Source organism: Myxine glutinosa, chromosome 12, assembly GCF_964187855.1.
Source record: "Myxine glutinosa chromosome 12, kmMyxGlut1.1, whole genome shotgun sequence".
NCBI classification, from domain to species: domain Eukaryota; kingdom Metazoa; phylum Chordata; class Myxini; order Myxiniformes; family Myxinidae; genus Myxine; species Myxine glutinosa.
Window position 1 is genome coordinate 72,359,888 of NC_136272.1, and position 14,967 is coordinate 72,374,854.

The 14,967-nt window shown below is 43.0% G+C and overlaps 1 protein-coding gene across 2 annotated transcripts in view; it reads right to left on the reverse strand.

The window, feature by feature from the left end:
* LOC137437512 (epidermal growth factor receptor-like) overlaps positions 1–14,967 on the reverse strand; it is a 559,201-nt gene that overhangs the window by 79,111 nt on the left and 465,123 nt on the right. For both annotated transcript variants that reach the window (XM_068131899.2, XM_068131898.2), the window contains exons 8-11: positions 10,639–10,752; positions 8,704–8,830; positions 1,714–1,787; positions 1,431–1,521 (exon numbers count right to left, since the gene is read on the reverse strand). In XM_068131899.2, the coding sequence (XP_067988000.1) occupies positions 1,431–1,521; positions 1,714–1,787; positions 8,704–8,830; positions 10,639–10,752 (406 nt within the window). The remainder of the gene's footprint in view (positions 1–1,430; positions 1,522–1,713; positions 1,788–8,703; positions 8,831–10,638; positions 10,753–14,967) is intronic.

Consider the following 14,967-nt stretch of genomic DNA (forward strand, 5'->3'; position numbering starts at 1 on the left):
TGAAAATCACAGCGCGCCCATTTTCGAAAGGAACCTTCCTCGACTCAACCCCAACACACACTGCAAAAATGAAGTTAATCTGACAAGCCGTTCTGCTTGAAATTGACGGAAACCAATTTCAAGATGGCTGCTGTGGCGGCCATATTGAAAATCGCAGCGCGCTCATGAACCTTCCTCGACTCAACCCCAACACACACTGCAAAAATGGATTTAATCGGACAAGCCGTTCTGCTCAAAATTGACGGAAACGAATTTCAAGATGGCTGCCGTGGCGGCCATATTGAAAATCGCAGCGCGCCCATTTTCGAGAGGAACCTTCCTCTACCCAATCCCAACACACACTGCAAAAATGGATTTATTCGGACAAGCCGTTCTCCTTGAAATTGACGGAAACCAAAAGTTGACGGACGCCCGGACGCCCGCCCAAATGACGCCCGTGACGACAATACCCCTTAGCTCAATTTGGGCTGAGAGGTGAAAAGCAGTGGCAGACTGAAAGATCCCCCTTGTAAGGTGAGGCAATTGTAGAACGTGCTATCAATACAGCTTGATCATTAGGCCATCACAACGATTATGAATCAACAAAAAGTTAGCCAGACTACTGGTCCAAAGGTATGATAAAATACGTAGATTATTAGCCCCGTTGGAATTAGTCCGAAACGGGGGCTTATGGATTTGGGACTTTGGGACTTTGGGATTTGGTCTCGTCCGCCCGTCTGTGTATCCGCAACCACATCTCAGAGATATATGGACCGATTTTGTTCATATTTGGCACAAAGACAACACATGACGGTATATATAAGCACATCATTTATTTTCGAGATTAGATCCAAGATGGCCGACTGGCGGCCATTTTGTTACTTAAACATGTCCCCAACAATTTCGTGAACATGCATGGTTCAATTTTCTTCAAACTTGGCACAAAGACAATCCATGAGTATACATATGCAGCAGATTATGTTTTGTAATCTGAACAAAAATGGCCGACTGACAGTCTTTAACTCTGTACAGCAAAATTACTAAAACCACGGCGGAGGCTATGACATTTAAGTCTTTTTCTTCTTTTTGCTTTGAGGACCATAGACTGATGGGTGATCATACTATAAAATATGCAATATTTGGTCGTTACTTTACCAATCTGAACCAAACCTTCCAGGGAGACTATGGGTCACATGATGGAGGTTGGAGCAACTTTATTTGTCCGCCTCCTCAAGGGAGTTTTCCGTCTTGGCCAAGTGCCATGTTAAGGTGTGTAGATAGCTTATCGTGGCGTTTTTCCAAGGCCACTTTTAATAACAACAGGTGTACTAGAATTGTTAAATGAACGAATACGAAGTGAGGCAACGAATGGGGTGATGTATGTGCTGAAGCCTCTATATCATTCTCGAGGTTACAAAAAACAACCAGAAGATAAAAAGAGTCAGACCCACTTGCGCAAGGACCTGCCTCGAATGGTCACGAGGTTTTCAAACACGCTGAGGTCTGTAACGTTAGCTGGCCAGGACTGCACCATGAGGTAACCTGTGCACATGATGCCACTACATTACTGCTAGTTATTGCCTGTTATACCTTTATGACATTTACAAAAGTATCCAGCAGTAACACTTCACAATAGGTAACCACTACAAGTGAGTACATGCCAGGATTACGAAATAAAAAAGTTGTTAGGTAACCACACACGGTTTGCTTGACTAACTAAGGAGAAACCCTCACCTGTGATCTCCTTCACCGTTTTAAAGAATGAAATTTTGGCAGGATCCAGTGGAGGGATATTCATAAACTTGTCTCTGGAAAGACAGACAGTGGTGGCGGTTTAACAATGCATAACCACCTTAATATACTTTGTCAAGCTTACCTAATTGGACTTTTCCTTGAACTAGATATACAAGGTTGGTCGATTACAAGGTGTAATCTATTCAGCAATATTTGAAGCTGTGAGTGCTGTATGATGGCAAACAACCACCTGAGATATGTAATGCAAATGTCTTGGACTATTCAAAGAGAAATGGTGTATATTTTTTGAATTTATCATTGGATACGGGCATTGTTCTTATATCACCCATCCCGAGCTAAGAAGATTAAAGACCACATTGTGTATTGCTATCTATTTATTGTGTAAGCATGGAGTGGGGTTTGGTAGGTGGGGGAGGAGGGGGCATGGAAGGGGTGCGTGAGGGATAGCACATTCGCAAGTTTCAATATTTAATGGATACTCTTTGCCATACATGCCAACATGTGATTGTACCTCCACCATCGAAGGTGGATTTTTTTTGTTTGTTTGTTTGAATACACAATCGAGGCTCGTGAAAGAGCTAACATTTATCACAAAAAAAATAAATCAAACAGACAAACAAAATATATAAAAAGAGGGAGCGGAAGACAATATGGGGAGAGAATAGAAGGGGAAGCACACAAACACAACATTTGAGAGCAGGGACATCGGGAGATGTGTGGGGGGAGAGGGCTTGGGGGGAGGAGGCGTGGGAAGGGGAAGGAGGGTGGGAGAAGTATAAAACACAAGGACACCAAGGACTTCCAGGAAAGAAGTTGGTATTTCAAAAAGGTGGATTTGGGGTGAAATTAGCGGGGGTAGAAAAGATCAAGGTTTTGGATGGGGGAAGATAAGAGATGGTGGTGAACAGCTGTATTAAAGACCTGGAGGGAGGAGTGGGATTGAAGAGAGTGAGGGAGTTTGTTCCAGAGGTGGGAGAAAAGAGGAATGAAGGAGTGAAGGTGAGCAGAGAGTCTTGATTTGGCAGTTTAACCATAAGAGGGTTGCAGGCAGATCTTGTGCGACCTGTAGGAATATTTGGGGGACAGAGCCCAGAGAGAGCTGGGGGAGCAAGGCCGGAGAGGAGTCGGTAGAAGACGGAAAGACCACCAACCTGCCTGTGGTGAGTGAGTGAAAGGCCCTTGGAGTTAGCTTCATCGCAGGAGATTCCAATGATTCTGAACGCTTTGGTTTCAACAGCATGAAGACGAGCTAGGTGTGAGGCAGGAGCACCAGCCCAGAGGGGAGAGCAGTACTCCATTGAGCTGCGGATGAAAGCCTTGTATGTGGTGAGGAGCTCAGGTGTGCCAAGGAAGGACTTCGCATGACGGAGGATGCCCAGTCGACGACTGGCTTTGGAGGCCAGCTTGGAAATGTGGTTTTCCCAGGAAAGATCATGGCAGATAGTGAGACCCAAAAGCTTGAGTGACAGAACTTCTTGGAGAGGTTTTTCAGAAAGTGGATGGGAGGGTTGTCCAGTCGGTCTTTTCGGAAAGACAACGTAAGAGTGTGAGATTTGTCAGGATTGAAAGACATGTTCCACTTGTTTGCCCAGTCTGTGATTTTGTCCAGGTCTGCAGAGAGTGAGGAGGCTGCAGACTGCCGATCTGAGGGATGAGGAATGGAAAGGCAGAGAGTGGAGTCATCAGCAAAGATATAGAGAGGATTTTCAAGAGAGTCAGAGAGATCATTGATGAAGACCAGAAAAAGCACAGGGCCCAGAACACTGCCTTGGGGAACTCCAGCCTGAACAGGAAGAGGAGATGAGAGAAACCCATTCAGGGCCACACGTTGACTGCGACTAGAGAGGAAGTTCGCCAGCCATGCGTGGAGATTTCCATGGATACCAAAGGAGGAGAGTTTGGTGAGCAGAGCGGGGTGCCAGACCGTATCGAAGGCACGTGATATGTCAAGGGAGACAGCTCTAATTTCCTGTTTGGCATTGAGGACCTCCATCCATTGTTGAGACAGCAGAAGCAGCATGTCCAGAGTAGAGTGACCTGGTCTGAAACCAAATTGATGATCAGAGATCAAGCCATTGGAGAAGAGGAAAGATTTCATATCCGAAGCAATGATGGATTCCATGACTTTGCTGAAAATTGGGAGAAGGCTGATTGGTCTGTAGTTGCAAGGATCTGTTTTTGCACCTTTTTGTGTAAAGCGGTGATGTTGGCTGATTTTCAAGCAGATGGCAGATGACCTTGAGCAAAAGCGAGGGTGAAGAGAACAGAGAGAGGGAGTAAAAGAGCGGAAGAACAGGATTTTAGGACCCGTGGGCTGATGCCATCAGGTCCAGTTGCAGAATCAGAGTCGAGGGTTGACAGAAACTTTTCCACCTTGTCAGGAGGAAAGGACAGAGAGTCCAGGAGCAGCTGGGTACGACTGGTTACAGAGAGGGATGGGTTTGGGACACAAGATTTAGAGGCAAACACAGAGTTGAGGCATTCAGCTTTTTCACGTGCGGAGTCAGCTGTGCAGCCGTTTGAGGTAAGGGAGGGGATGGAGGGGGGGAACAAACACCAGAAACAGATTTTACCAGATGCCACCAGGATTTGGAAGAGGGAGACAGATAAGAGAGTTCAGTCTTGAGAACAGAGAGATATTGTTTCCTGGCTCTCCTGAGGGTGGACACACACTTGTTTCGGGCTTTGTGAAAGGAAATGAGATTTCCTTCCGTTGGATTTGCTTTCCAGGAGACGAAGGCAAGTTGTTTCTGGGCAATAGCCTCACCACAAGATTCCGTGTACCATGGACAGGAGGAAGGGTATGACAACTGAAGACGAGATGGGATAAATCTGTGCGTGAGAGAGAGCAATTTACTTTGGAAGAATTTCCAGGATGAGTTGATGTCAGAGGCGGTCGAGATGAGAGACCAGTCCAGATGATTGATGGCTGCTCGAAGACCGTGCCAGTTGGCCTGAGTGAAATGCCAGACTCGTCGACGCTGAGGAGGCTCTCTGAAAATGGTGAGAGGGATGTCCACTTTAACAAGCACATGATCAGATGAGCCGATTGGAGCAGAAGAAGAGCAGCAGACATTTTCAGGGAAGTTAGTCATAACCAAGTCCAGAAGAGAAGATGCTCCGTTGACTGAGATCCGGGTCGGGAAATTGACAGATTGTGTCAGTCCCAGTGAGTCGCAGAAGTCCTTTGCTGAGGAGCCATGGCTGGTGAGAGAGGTACCCACACCCAGCCAACTGGCATGTTGACAATTGAAATCACCACATATGAGGAAGAGAGAGTTGGGATGAGTAGATAGAAGTTGATGGAGGCTATATTTTCACCCGTCTGTCTGTTTGTATGTCTGTGAACAAGATATCTCAAAAAATTATGGATAGATTTGGAAGAAATTTGGTGGAGAGGTAGCATATGTGATAAGGACGAAATGATTAGATTTAGGTGACGATCCGGATTCGGATACGGCTAATATCCGTTTTTAAAAGTGATTCTTCACCATTGGGATATGGGGCCAAAAACGATACATGGCATTGAACGATACAAAAACGAAGCCTTGCAAATCATCTCAAAAAGTTATGGACAGATTTGGACGAAACTTGGTAGACAATTTTTGTGTGTGATAAGGACTGATCCATTCCATTTTGGTGAAGCTCTGAATATGGATTCAGATACGAGAGTTATTTAAATTTTAAATGATTCTTCACCATTGAGTGATGGGGCTAAAAACGATATATAGCAGGATATCTCAAAATGTTATGGACGGATTTGGACGAAACTTGGTGGAGAGGTTGGGTTTGTGATCAGGCCCAATCTAGTCAATTTTGGTAAAGATCTGAATATGGGATCGGATACGAGAATTATTTAATTTTTAAGTGATTCTTCACCATTGAGAGATCGGGTGAAAAGCGATATATAACATGATATTTTAAAAAATGTATGAATGACTTATGACAAAACTAGGTGTATGAGATGGTTAGGTGACAAGAACAAGCCGATTAGATTTTGGTTCAGGTCCGAATACAGATCCGGCCTATTAGTGGATACAAAACATAAACTGTTCAGCCTGGCAGAGGTATGCATTCTACCGAGTGTTGTTCTAGTTACTCATGTGCTGGGTAAATCTCAGATTTTTGATAAATCGTCACTTTATTGACTGAATTAGTAATTTAGCATATCAACTGCAGAAGTTTTTAAGGTTGAGAATGGTAGTTCCATTTAGGGTTAAGGCGTAGTTTGTCGATGCTTTTGTTGTCTTAGCAGGCTTGATATTATTTTGCGCAGGAACGAGCTCAAGTATGAGAGAATCATTGGCATACCCTGTTAATTTGGAAATATATGCAGAACTTATGGACCATAACAGTTACATTTCATGGTAAGTTCGGAAAGCAAGATTGGCATACATGACTCGCGCATGATACGCTGGAGCCACGAATCACAAGCATCAGTTTGAACTGATTGGCTCATAAAGAGTTGACGGAAGAGGACAGGCTTGATGGGTCAGGATAAAGGGCAGTGTGTCAGAGTACTGATGGAGTTGGATGTTGCACGTTGGTGATGATCACATTCATTCGACAGCGGCCTTCGATGATGTATCAATATTACACCAGAAGCCAAAACTGTATCAGGTGTCAATTGCCTCTTGGTGTTGAACTTATTTCGGGGTTATTTCGACTTTTTCACCTGAGGCAGTATGTTGCCTTCCTGCTGTGTAATAGTGTTACAGCGGACAGTGGAGAAAAAGACAGTGTTACGTGTTACCTCCCCAAACCCCCGTTACGGTGCCCCTCAGAGTCTCGAGAGGGAACGCGGCAAAAAATATTGTTATTTTGAGTGTTCTAATAAACCATGGTAAAAACACACCAATGCAATTGTATATAACAAAATAAGTAATTGTATTAAGAACTCTCACATACACAATAATAACACTCTTAAAGAAAGTATCGTGAAAATATCACTTGCATCAAATGAAAAATACATATGATGGTAGCAGCATTCCCCAATGCTCTCAAAGCAATAAACTCACGATACACCAAACGTGAGTGGTATGTAACAATCCCAAAGTCCCTGCACAAATCCTCATGCTGGGTGAAGGTCGAAGACGTGCAGAACGGCAAGAACAACAGGCAGGTATCGGCGCTGCTGTGGATGAGGAGTGACGAGGTGAGAGGTCGGGCAGATGGCGGCACGGGGTAACAATCCCCCAAAATGTGAGTGCAATCCATGCCCCATGTCCACCAATGATTAAGCCGACATGGAAACCAACGGTGATCAACACGAAGAGGTCGATATGGGAATTAAGCCGATATGGGAACCAACGGCAATCCACATGATGATGTCGATATGGGAATCCCAACGACAAAATAAGATGCATCAGGCGAACGGCCTCTTCTAGGAAAAATGGTGGATCGCAATCGCAATGGTGGATCGCAATGGCAATCGCAATATGGGACAATCCAGGCAATCACTTTCACGGGAAGTCTCCATTTATTCGCGACCAATATTGAGGAAGTCCACTCGCAACCTCGATGCGACTCACGGCTGTCTCTTTTCCCTGCCGATCTTTCTCCTCTCACCTCTTCTGGTTTCTTTGCCAAGTTTTTCTTTTTCCTCCACAAACATTTATTTTTACCTTTTACTAAAGTCTTCTCCATTTCACACAGAAATCTTAACAACAATATTACCTGAAACTAAAAATCCTACAAGTATATAATAACAACAAAGGCGGAAGTGCCTCTGGTGGAAGTGCGGAAGTGCCTCTTTTCTCCCGCCTCTGGAACAAACTCCCTCACTCTCTTCAATCCCACTCCTCCCTCCAGGTCTTTAAAACAGCTGTTCACCACCATCTCTTATCTTCCCCCATCCAAAACCTTGATCTTTTCTACCCCCGCTAATTTCACCCCAATTCCACTTTTTTGAAATACCAACTTCTGTCCTGGAAGTCCTTGGTGTCCTTGTGTTTTATACTTCTCCCTCCCCCCCCCCCCCCTTCCCAAGCCTCCTCCCCCCAAGCCCTCTCCCTTCCACACATCTCCCTGCTCTCAAATGTTGTGTTTGTGTGCTTCCCCTTCTCTCCCCATCTTGTTTTCCGCTCCCTCTTTTTATATATTTTCTTTGTCTGGTTGATTTGTTTGTGAAGTAAATGTTAGCTCTTTCACGAGCCTCGATTCAGTATACAAAAAAAAAAAAAAAAAAAAAAAAGTGACGAATCCATAACAACAGTTTTACATCTTCCAGCCTTCTTTGTTTTCCCTTTGGCACAAGTCCAATTGCACTGCCACACATTATATCGCCTTGGCTTCCAGCCAAATTTTGATTCTTTCTTCTATGCTCATTCTACTGCATTTGTTGTGGCATTTTCCTCAACACGTTGCTGTGGTGCCGAGATGGTGCAGAGGTGGCATACATACCCGCCTGAGAACTGTCTCGTCTGGGTTCAATTCCCAACCTGACTATTATCCATCAGATTGGTGCTTCACAGGAAGAATGGTGCATCACTGTACCTCAGACATCACTGTATCACTGTACCATGGACAGACATTAATCTGCGTGTCCTGTCTGCTTGCATTATAATTAGTGGGCAATGAAGATAATTCCTTGGACCAACAACTCAGTGTCTTTCACAATAAAGTAGGTGAATTATTGCTGGCACCTGAAAAAAAATTACAACTTCCTGCCCAGATCTGCCTCAGTGGAATGTCAGGTCCAGCCATCTGGTTTCTGAAAAGCTTGGGCTAGAAGCTTTTCCCCAGTTGACTCCACAAGAATGTGGGAATATTTGGATCCATGAAATGAGAAGCAGTGTGTTGTAGTGTGACCTGAGGTCTCCATATCTGTTTTGGACGCAATTTGTACAGTTGCCATAAATTGGCCAAATAAGGCATATTTCCATCTCAGCCTTTGCCTCTCTTATACTCTTTCTCACTGCGCATGGTATTCTAATCGAATTAAGGTACTGTTTCGAAGCTGGATCTCACCCCTCAAAGCTGCTAATGAGGAACACCACATTTCCTTGGATCTTACTGCAGTTACGAAATGTATCGATGTTACTTGCATCCACTGCGCGTGCACGACTCAGGGCTCCCACACCAATCCCGTCACACACTGCGGTAAAAATGTAAATGCAGTCAAGTGGGCACACTGATGCAAAAATTACAAAACCATGTACAGATCGATAAGGGGGCATCTAGATATTACCTCCATATACCCAAGTATTTAACAGTGAAGCAAATGTTCTCGATATCGATTTTTTCATACTTTTGTGAGATACAATTTGTCTGTATGATCTAAATAATTGGGCATGCAGACATGACATCCTGCAAAATGACAAATTGTGATGTCTATACACCAATAATAATACCATCCTGATAGCTGAGCACTCACTTTATACTTGTGATATATTGCCTCAAGCAACGTTTTAAACTCTAGAAGTAAAATGTTTCTAAAAGGAAGCAATGTCTATGATGTGTTGATAATATGCAACTTTCAAAATGAAGGCTAACGAGGCCTTTTGCACATGTGCTGTGCTGTGTGTGTTTTCAGTGACTCGGTCTGCTCGCCACGCACTTTTGACTTGCCAGTGCTTGTGTGAAATTGTAATTCAAAGTCTTTTCAACATAATTTTCAGCATTTAGATGAAAGAGTGGCAATTTCAGGATGGTTAACCAATAACCATAATTGTTCTGTTTCTGAATATAAATTGGATTCACAGAAATATAGTAAATAAGATAAATATTCGAGATGAGAGGTGTCGAGTTCCTATCTTTTCCCATTAATATAATTATTGAGGGGCGGCAGTAGGTATAACACACACACACACACACACACACACACACACACACACACACACACACACACACACACTTTTACCAACAGATGTAAAAATCTAATATAATTTCTCTTGTAGTCCCGGAACTAAACAACAAAAACAAAAACATCAAAAACATATATGTATATATATTTATTTATTCATAACAGCTCTCATAGCCCATACAACTCCCAATCCCACTCCCCTCCAACCAAACATGACTCATAGTAAATATCATCCTTTTAATCCTACCCTGCACATTGACAAGCCCCAGATATGACCTTCCCATCGGTGTTAAGAAGCAACCAAATCAGATACGATGTCTCCCTATGGCAAGTCTGTCTAAATATTGGTAATGATGGCGTCTTCTTTTTGATTGCAGACTCTATTAAATAAATCACCAAGCCCACCATGTTCACAGGAGGTAAGTTCACAAGGTTCAAATTCCACTAACTGGTAGCGATAGCCAAAGTTTTGGGTAGAATGTACCCATTTATAAACCTTTGTTTCTTACATCGGTCCATGTCCACCAGACTTTGCAGTACGGGAGCTGCAACCTATCAGCTTTTTGGGTGAGTTCAGAAAATTATCCAATTATTTTGTTGTGCAGAGGTACAGGCCTTTCTTGCCGTTAGGTTTCCAAGTATTTTTGGCTTCTTTTAGAAGCTTTGTGACCATTTTAGGTAACAATCTTTATCATGCACACACGACATCCTCTATGTTGCCTCGAACACTGCCATCCCCTGGGGTTTCTGCAAATGTGCACTGAACATTCTGGGACAGATTCTGTCATTTCGAAAGTTGCATATTAATCAATGTATGGAAGCATTTCCATGAGGCGTTCATAACATAAGACCTTCAAAGAGAATTTCAGACGTTACAGGAACACTAGAGCTATCTATATATCCTACGAGCCTGTTATAAACTTCACGCAATAACAATATTATTATATACTCATTGTATCTAGTATTCATAATTCCTTCACAAACCTTGATAAGTCTATACAAATAAAACACAGATATATACAGTCGACTGAATAAAAATGGCAAAGTTGTGAAGCAGCCTCACAGAGACACAACAGGGGCAGTGACAAGTTGTGACATACCCATGGGGCAGGTCCCAGGACAAGCTTCACAGACTGTCTGACCCATCTTCACGATCTCCATCTTGCCATGAGGGCAAGCACGCACACACGAGTTGCGGTCCACTACAAAGTTATCTGCACAGGGACAGTTGTAAAGAGGCAAGAAATATAACAAAAACTTTCGTATGCATCACACAGCCAGTATTGGTGACTGTAAACAGGATAACTTGATACAACAGGATAAACAGGACCTCTGTGCTCTGTCCCCCAAATATCCTACAGGTCGCACAACATCTGCGAGCAACCATCTTATGGTTAAACAACCAAAATCAAGACTCTCTGCTCACCTTCACTCTTTCATTCCTCTTTTCTCCCGCCTCTGGAACAAACTCCATCACTCTCTTCAATCCCACTCCTCCCTCCAGGTCTTTAAAGCAGCTGTCCACCACTATCTCTTATCTTTCCCCATCCAAAACCTTGATCTTTTCTACCCCCGCTAATTCACCCCAGATACACTTTTGTGAAATACCGACTTCTTTCCTGGAAGTCCTTGCAGTGTCCATGTGTTTTATCCCTCTCCCACCTCCCCCCACCCCAAGCCCTCTCCCTCCCACAGATCTCCCGATGTCCCTGCTCTCAAATGTTGTGTTTGTGTGCTTCCCTCTCTCTCCCCATCTTGTCTACCGCTCCCCTTATTATATGTTTTATGTGTCTGTTTGATTTTTTTTTTGTGTGATTAATGTTAGCTCTTTCACGAGCCTCGATATTGTATACAAAAAAAAAACTTAATAGCCTTTCTATTGAGCCTTGATCTGTGCTGAGAAATTAAGACTAAAACTATCCTGGATTTGTTAAAAACTTTGTGGACCAGCCGGTATAGTTCGAAGCTGAAAAAACTTGTAAGCATGAACAGAAATAAGACAAAGGTATTCCCCAGAGGTGAGAGCCTGGTGATGGCTTAGCGGTTAGGGTGCCGGCTTGGGATCCTCGGATCCTGGGTTCAAATCCCGGTCGATCGCTGAATTAATACCAGGGGGGTTGATTCAGCCTGTCATCCTTCCGAGGTCGGTCAATTGAGTACCAGCTCACTGGTAATTCCCTGTGTGTTGCAAGAGGCGAATAATAGGGTTGGCGGCAGGAAGGGCATCCGGCCATAAAACATTGTTTCAAAAAGGGGACCACGGTGCCCAAAAAAGGCCAACCCCTGCTCTGCGGGGGGAAATGGCCTCTAAAAAGGAGACTCAATAGCTCAGTGGGCTGTCACCACGTAAGTGATTTCCCAGAGTTGCTTGTGGTACATTCTTGGCAGAAATACTTGTATTGCCAAAGGAAGTTTGTTTTGTGTTTTCATCTGAATGATGGTTCATAATGCTGGGAACACAGGTTCTACTCCCGAAGAGGAAACTCGGTTGCATTGCAACATAATCCCCAAGCAGCTATTCCTGGCGAATAAAATTAATTCTGCCAATGGTTGAGATTTTGTTGATCAAAATCTAATTTTTGAACAACGTAAATACAATTTTGAATCAATGCCTTGGCGTTTAATATAATTGGCCAAGCAAGGAACATCTGCTTAAGGGGATGCCCCAATGCACTTCGGTTTCCAGACGCTGTCTAAAGTTTGCAATTTTTTTAAAATTATATTCTCTATAAGTGAATTGCATTGTTAGATAATAGAATTTCAAATTACAAATTAATTGTAACGTTATTGTTTTGTTTATGCGAACGAACAATCTCAGACACCAGCTGATGCAATTTCGATTTTTGGTAATTGTTTGTGGTACATTTGAGGAGGGGAGTGTCGTTGAAGCTGAAGGGAAAGGTGTATGCTGCATGTGTGAGAAGTGTTATGATTTATGGGAGCGAGACATGGGTAATGAACGTAGAGCAGCAACGAAGGCTGGAAAGGGTGGAAATGTGAATGGTTCGATGGATGTGTGGAGTATCGTTGAGAGAGAGGAAGACAAATGATGAATTGCGAAAGATGATGGGAATAGAGCCTGTGATGGATGCTGTGAAGAGGAACAGGTTGAGATGGTTTGGTCATATGTTGAGGAAGGATGAAAGTGACTGGTTGAGAAGAGTGATGGAAATGAATGTAGAAGGAAGTAGAGGACGGGGAAGACCGAGAAAGACTTGGCTAAAGGTGGTGGAAGAAGAAATGCGGGCAAGGGGGTTAACAAGGAGAGATGCAGAAAATAGGGCAAAATGGAGAAGATTGTCATGGGGACCGCAAGGCTAACCCCTGCTCTAGCACGGAAAATGGCCTTAAAATGCATGTTATGTTGTTGTTGTTTGCGGTACATTCATTTCACCATGGAAAAGGTTTTCACAAATCGATAGGCAAGTTTCAAAGTCTGAAGCAGATTATCAACAAAAGTTACGGCATTTTAAAGGAAATAATTCACATGCTGCTTGGCATGAAGTGAGATTACGATTGGATATAAGGCCAAATCAAAGAAACTTGTTGCAGACTCTACTAAAGGCTTTGTCGATAATCTGATTCAGGACTTGGAACGAGAGTCTTGTAGTGAATGTGCATAATACAGTCGTGGCCAAAAAATATTGGCACCCTTGCACTTTTTTCAAATAACTCACATCTTCTCTAAAAATAAGTTGAAATTGACAAAAGTATTTGGTCTCCACATCTTTATTTTGCTGTTGATATTACAGAACCTTTGTTTTTGATTCAGAACTTAATACTGTATATCCTTTTAAATCAGAAAATAAAAAAATGGCTTTAACAAAATTATTGACACCCTGGACTTAATATTTGATAGCATGGACTTTGGACAAAATAACTGCAGTCAAGCACTTCCGATAGCCATGAATGAGCTTCCTCCACCTCTCTGCTGGCAGTTTTTCCCACTCTTCTTGTGAAAACTGCTCCAGTTCTCTCAGATTTGAAGAGTGCCTTCTCCCAACTGCTGTTTTCAGATCTCCCCACAGGTGTTCAATGGGATTCAGATCTGGACTCATTGATGGTCCCTTCAGAACAGTCCAGGGTTTTGTCTTGAACCATTCCTGGGTGCTTTTTAAAGTGTGTTTGGGGTGACTGTCCTGCTGCAAGTCCCATGACCTTCGATGGAGACCCAGCTTTCTGACACTGGGTTGAACATTGTGCTCCAAAATGCCTTAGTAATCTCCTGATTTCATGATGCCGTGCACACATTCAAGGCACCCAGTGCCAGAGGTAGCACAGCAACCCCAAAACATCACTGAACCTTCTCCATGTTTGACTGTAGGGAAGGTGTTTTTTTCTTTTAAGGCTTCATTTTGTTTTTTTTGTGAAATAGAGATGATGTGCTTCACCAAAAAGCTCTAATTTGGTTTCATCTGTCCACAGGACATTCTCCCAGAAGGATTTTGGCTTCTTCAGGTGTGTTTTAGCCTACTCCAGTCGGGCTTCCTCAGCAGTGTGGTCCTCCTGGGTCTCCTACCATAGAACCCCCTTTCATTGAGTGGTGACGGATGGTGTGAGTTTAAACTGTCGTACCTTGTGTCTGAAGGTCAGCTTGAATCTGTTTGGCAGTTGATCGAGGTGCTTTCTCCACCATTTGAACAATCCTTTGCTGCAATGTTCAATCAAGTTTTCTCTTGCAGCCACGTCCAGGGAGGTTGGCTACAGTGCCCCGGGCCTTAAACTTCCTGATAACATTGCGCACGGTGGACACAGGAACATCAAGGTCTCTGGAAATGGACTTGTAGCCTTCAAATTGCCCATGCTTGGCTACAATCCTGTGTCTGATCTCCTCGGACAATTATCTGGTTTTCTTTCTTTTCTCCATGCTCATTGCGGTACACACAGTGACACAAAACAGCAGAATGACTCCTTTTCTCTCATCAATCTCATTGAATGAGTGATTTTTATATTGCAGGCACCTGCAACTCACCACAGATGAGTTCAATTCCAAAGTAAATGAGAATCACCTGCTTGAAAGCTAATTATTTCTAACAATTTCTAAAAGGTGCCAATAATTTTGCCCATGCCATTTTAGGATTTGTCTTGAATAACCTAAGATTTAGTAATAAGTTCAGCTTTTTTTGTTTTGCTCCACTGCAAACCAAACAAATACATATTTGGGTACCAAAATATTTTTTAATTTCAACAATTTTCTGGAAGAAAGGGTGCATTATTTTAAAAAAGTGCAAGTGTGCCAATATTTTTAGCCACGATTGTAGGGTTTGGAAACAGTTTGATCAATAACTTGCCCCAGTGTTCACCTGTATTTATCAATCAATTTTGGATCATGTCATTCTCCAACATTGGAAATCTTAAACTGTCATTCAAGTTCCAAAAGTAAAAAAAAAAAACAGTGAGTTGAATGATTTATTGGCCAGTAGTCTTGA